This window comes from Pelophylax lessonae (genome assembly GCF_965119305.1).
Source record: "Pelophylax lessonae genome assembly, chromosome: 5".
Classification (NCBI taxonomy): Eukaryota; Metazoa; Chordata; class Amphibia; order Anura; family Ranidae; genus Pelophylax; species Pelophylax lessonae.
The window spans coordinates 61430820-61436819 of record NC_138772.1 but is presented as its reverse complement, the minus strand read 5'-3'; the positions used below and the strand labels follow the sequence as shown (position 1 = coordinate 61436819).

Genomic DNA, 6000 nt, shown 5'->3' with positions numbered 1-6000 from the left:
CTAACTATGAGAGATCACTTCCACTTTCATATGATCTGTAATTTCTATTTCCATCATTCTGACTCTTCTTTGCTGATTGCAGTGATCAGTGTTATAGAAAGTTTCTGTATACCCGCTATGAGATTGCTCTCATGTAGGATACAATGTAACCAGATCAGATATGTGTCAGGATCGCATCTGGAGGAGGTTTGTCCTCAGGCGGCCGCCGTCCCAGCTGAGATCCACACATTGCTCTGTACTGCACATGGTGATGCAGGAAGTGATCTGAGTGCAGAGAGGAGAGAGCAGGCTGTCAGCTATGGGAGGACAAAATAAGAGCAAGAAGAGCAACAAGAGGAGGCAGAGGAGAGGAGGTGAGCAGATCCATCACATCTCATCCCATACTTTCCATTAAGATCAGAGCCCATGCTGGTGTGCTGACATATGATCCTATACTGGTATGCTGAGATGTGATCCCATACTGGTGTAATAAGTTCTGACCACCTACTGGTTTACTGAAATTTGACCCCATGTGAATCTAGACCTGACCCCATACTGGTGTACAGAGTTCTGATCCTGTACTGGTGTACAGAGTTCTGATCCCGTACTGGTGTACAGAGTTCTGATCCCGTACTGGTTTACAGAGTTCTGATCCCGTGCTGGTTTACAGAGTTCTGATCCCGTACTGGTTTACAGAGTTCTGATCCCGTACTGGTTTACAGAGTTCTGATCCCGTACTGGTTTACAGAGTTCTGATCCCGTGCTGGTTTACAGAGTTCTGATCCCGTACTGGTTTACAGAGTTCTGATCCCGTACTGGTTTACAGAGTTCTGATCCCGTACTGGTTTACAGAGTTCTGATCCCGTACTGGTTTACAGAGTTCTGATCCCGTACTGGTTTACAGAGTTCTGATCCCGTACTGGTTTACAGAGTTCTGATCCCGTACTGGTTTACAGAGTTCTGATCCCGTACTGGTTTACAGAGTTCTGATCCCGTACTGGTTTACAGAGTTCTGATCCCGTACTGGTTTACAGAGTTCTGATCCCGTACTGGTTTACAGAGTTCTGATCCCGTACTGGTTTACAGAGTTCTGATCCCGTACTGGTTTCCAGAGTTCTGATCCCGTACTGGTTTCCAGAGTTCTGATCCCGTACTGGTTTCCAGAGTTCTGACGCCGTACTGGTTTCCGGAGTTCTGACGCCGTACTGGTTTCCGGAGTTCTGACGCCGTACTGGTTTCCAGAGTTCTGACGCCGTACTGGTTTCCAGAGTTCTGACGCCGTACTGGTTTCCAGAGTTCTGACGCCGTACTGGTTTCCAGAGTTCTGACGCCGTACTGGTTTACAGAGTTCTGATTAGGGCTGGGCGATATGGCTGAAAACTGTATCACGATATCAGTGTTTCATATCGGTCGATATCGATAATTATTGATATTTTTTATTACCCATTTAAAATAAGGACCCTAGGGTGAGAATGCAGGGCGGCGGGCATGGTACAGGAGAATGCAGGGTGACTCGCATGGTGCAGGAGAATGCAGGGTACTGGCATGATGCAGAAGAATGCAGGGTACTGGCATGGGGCAGGAGAATGCAGGGTACTGGCATTGTGCAGGAGAATGCAGGGTACTGGCATGGTGCAGGAGAATGCAGGGTACTGGCATGGTGCAGGAGAATGCAGGGTACTGGCATGGTGCAGGAGAATGCAGGGTACTGGCATGGTGCAGGAGAATGCAGGGTACTGGCATGGTGCAGGAGAATGCAGGGCACTGGCCTGGTGCAGGAGAATGCAGGGCACTGGCCTGGTGCAGGAGAATGCAGGGCACTGGCCTGGTGCAGGAGAATGCAGGGCACTGGCCTGGTGCAGGAGAATGCAGGGCACTGGCATGGTGCAGGAGAATGCAGGGCACTTGCCTGGTGCAGGAGAATGCAGGGTACTGGCATGGTGCAGGAGAATGCAGGGTACTGGCATGGTATAAGAGGATCCGGGGTTGTGTGCATACTACAGGAGATGCAGTGCTGTGGGCATGGTACAGGTAGACCATGCCCGCAGCACTGCATCCCTTGTAGTGTGCCCGCAGCCCTGCATAATGGCAGGTAGTGAAGCTGTTTCACTTACCTGTTCCAGAGGCGCCTTCATTTTAAAAATGGCGCCGCCCGGCGCCGACACGTCATTGCGCACGCGCCGCCACCGCTCGTATAATTTCGGCTATTCCCGGGCCTCTCCCGAGCGGCGGCGGCGCGTGCGCGGTGACATGTATGCGACGGGCGGCGCCATTTTTAAAGCTTAAACCCGTCGGAGCGGACTTTTTTTTCCTTGACTCGAGTATAAGCCGAGGGGTACGTTTTCAGCACAAAAAAATGTGCTGAAAAACTCGGCTTATACTCGAGTATATACGGTACTTTCAAGTTCTAATATCGAACGTTTTATCGTTCAATTTTTTTATTGCTATCGATCACGTGACTATCGCGATACATATCGGTATCGTTTTATCGCCCAGCCCTAGTTCTGATGCCGTACTGGTTTACAGAGTTCTGATGCCGCACTGGTTTACAGAGTTCTGATGCCGCACTGGTTTACAGAGTTCTGACGCCGTACTGGTTTACAGAGTTCTGACGCCGCACTGGTGTGCAGAGTTCTGACGCCGCACTGGTGTGCAGAGTTCTGACGCCGCACTGGTGTGCAGAGTTTTGACGCCGCACTGGTGTGCAGAGTTCTGACGCCGCACTGGTGTTCCGGAGACCTGACGCCGCACTGGTGTTCCGGAGACCTGACGCCGCACTGGTGTTCCGGAGACCTGACGCCGCACTGGTGTTCCGGAGACCTGACGCCGCACTGGTGTTCCGGAGACCTGACGCCGCACTGGTGTTCCGGAGACCTGACGCCGCACTGGTGTTCCGGAGACCTGACGCCGCACTGGTGTTCCGGAGACCTGACGCCGCACTGGTGTTCCGGAGACCTGACCCCGTACTGGTGTTCCAGACCTGAGCTAGATGGTGTTTATCAGTGTGTGAGAAAGTGAACAGCATGCAGACACTGTGATGGGTCCTGACTGCAGTGACATTTACTGTATAAGAAGAATGTGTGTGTGTTTTTACTATATGTATGTTTTTTTTTTTTTTTTTTTTTTTTAAAGAATATTATTTGACTATTTACCAATATTTTATATTATATTTATATGTATTATACAGTTTTATATATAGTATCTCCCAAAACTGAGTACACCCCTCACATTTTTGTAAATGTTTTATTATATCTTTTCATGTGACAGTACTGAAGTAATGACACTTTTGTACAATATAAAGTAATGAGTGTACAGCTTGTATAACCGTGTAAATATGCTGTCCTCTCCAAATAATTCAACACACAGCCATTAATGTCTAAACTGCTGGCAACAAAAGTAAGTACATCCCTAAGTGAATATGTCCATATTGGGCCCAAAGTGTAAATATTTTGTGTGGCCACCATTATTTTCCAGCTCTGCCTTAAAGCGGTTGTAAACCCAAAAATTGAAAAAAAAAAAAAAAAAACCTGCAAGACAAAGGCATAATGAGCTAGTATGCATCGCATACTAGCTCATTATGTATTACTTACCTTAGAACGAAGCCCCGACACGGACCCCCGGACATCGCTGTGGGCGCTGCCATTATCCCTCGCCATCTCTTCTGGGTTCGGCGGCTCCTGCGCTGTGATTGGCCGGAGCCGCGCCGACGTCACTCCCGAGCATGCGCGCGGGAGTGATTTTCCGGCAAGCTCCCGGCAAGTAAAACTGAAGGTCCCCCCGGACCTTCAGAGCGCATGCGCCGCTCGCGTGAGCGGCTGCATGCACTGCAAATATCTTCTAAACCGTGCCGGTTTAGGAGATATTAATTGTACCTACAGGTAAGCCTTATTATAGGCTTACCTGTAGGTAAAAGTGTCAAAAAACCCTCTTGGGCATGGAGTTCACCAGAGATTCACAGGCTGCCACTGGAGTCCTCTTCCACTCCTCCATAACGACATCACGGAGCTGGTGGATGTTAGAGACCTTGCACTCCTCCACCTTCCATTTGAGGATGCCCCACAGATGCTCAATAGGGTTTAGGTCCGGAGACATGCTTGGCCAGTCCATCACCTTTACCCTCAGCTTCTTTAGCAAGGCAGTGGTCATCTTGGAGGTGAGTTTGCGGTCGTTATGTTGGAATACTGCCCTGCAGCCCTGTCTCCATAGGGAGGGGATCATACTCTGCTTCAGTATGTCACAGTACATGTTGGCATTCATGGTTCCCTCAATGAACTGTAGCTCTCCAGTGCCCGCAGCACTCATGCAGCCCCAGACATGGGACCACCATGCTTGACTGTAGGTAAGACACACTTGTCTTTGTACTCCTCACCTGGTTGCCGCCACACACACTTGACACCATCTGAACCAAATAAGTTTATCTTGGTCTCATTAGACCACAGGACATGGTTCCAGTAATCCATGTCCTTAGTCTGCTTCTCCCCCACTTCAACCTCTGCAACAATTCTGGCAGCACTCATATGTCTATTTCCCAAAGACAACCACTGGATGTGTCGCTGAGCACGTGCACTCAACTTCTTTTGTTGACCATGGCGAGGCCTGTTCTGAGTGGAACCTGTCCTGTTAAACTGCTGTATGGTCTTGGCCACAGTACTGCAGCTCAGTTTCAGGGTCTTGGCAATCTTCTTATAGCCTAGGCCATCTTTATGTAGAGCAACAATTCTTTTTTTCTGATCCTCAGACAGTTCTTTGCCATGAGGTGCCATGGTGAACTTCCAGTGACCAGTATGAGAGAGCGAGAATACCAAATTGAACACACCTTCTCCCCATTCACACCTGAGACCTTGTAACACTAATGAGTCACATGACACCGGGGAGGGAAAATGGTTAATTAGGCCCAATTTGGACATTTTCACTTAGGGGTGTACTCACTTTTGTTGCCAGTGGTTTAGACATTAATGGCTGTGTGTTGAGTTATTTTGAGGGGACAGCAAATTTACACTGTTATACAAGCTGTACACTCACTACTTTACATTGTAGCGAAGTGTCATTTCTTCAGTGTTGTCACATGAAAAGATATAATAAAATATTTACAAAAATGTGAGGGGTGTACTCACTTTTGTGGGATACTGTATATTATGATAATATAATACAGTGTATTTCCCATTGTCCTCAATAATGAATAACTTCATTTGTTTATTTTATGTACATGAGCTCATTGATATTTATTTTAAATTTCTCTTTTTTTTACTTTAAAGGGGAACTCTAGGAAAACAGTAAAATACATGTATGGGGGCTTTTTTGCTGCCAAAGGATATCTATTGCTATCTATCCAGTCCTAAGATTTGCACAGCCAGCTTGGTGACTTGACTTTTCTCTGCTGCAGTTTAGGTTAAAGTAAAGTCTATTCTGCAGAAATCTTTTACGCATTTTTTTTTTTGCTTGCATTTTTTAATCTATACACAGAACACTGTGCATGCACTGTACAGTGTACAATCCCGGCATCTTACATTATTTGAATCCTCAAATAATGTAACCCCCATCAGTGCCTGCCAATTGGATGGAGGACCCAGAAGAAGAGGAGAAAGACATGGCACTGGCCAAGAATGGAGTGGATGGCAGTTGCTCAGACCTCACATCGCTGGAGGAGAGCACGCCCAGAGCTAATGTGTCATAATGTGCTAGTATGGGGGTGGATATTTGCACATTACAGCAAATGTTGTCTGCCCCCACCACGGTAGCTCAGGCTACTGCTATTAACTACCTGTGGTAATATATGTTTTTGCCACCAGATGTCCTCAGTCTTCCAGGTCGAATGACACCCATCGTCACTCAATCTAAAAGACTGAGGACATCCTGTAAGTGCAGTGAATCTTGAGTCCCCTGCACTCCCCAATACCCCCTAAACCCACATTTAGTATTGCAGAGGATGTCTCCCACCATCAGAAGTGCACTCTGTACTTCATATAGCTGGCCTGAAAACCCCTTCAAATGTATAAAAGTTGCATAATTTACTTCCATGGA

The 6000-nt window shown here is 47.5% G+C and overlaps 1 protein-coding gene across 1 annotated transcript in view; it reads left to right on the top strand.

Moving 5' to 3' along the window:
• The first annotated feature begins 295 nt into the window (after positions 1–295).
• The window catches only part of LOC309555684 (uncharacterized protein), an 840923-nt gene continuing 835218 nt past the window's right edge, over positions 296–6000 (top strand). The window contains exon 1 of the mRNA XM_082257724.1: positions 296–353. Within this exon, the coding sequence (XP_082113850.1) occupies positions 299–353 (55 nt within the window). The 5' untranslated portion in view covers positions 296–298. The remainder of the gene's footprint in view (positions 354–6000) is intronic.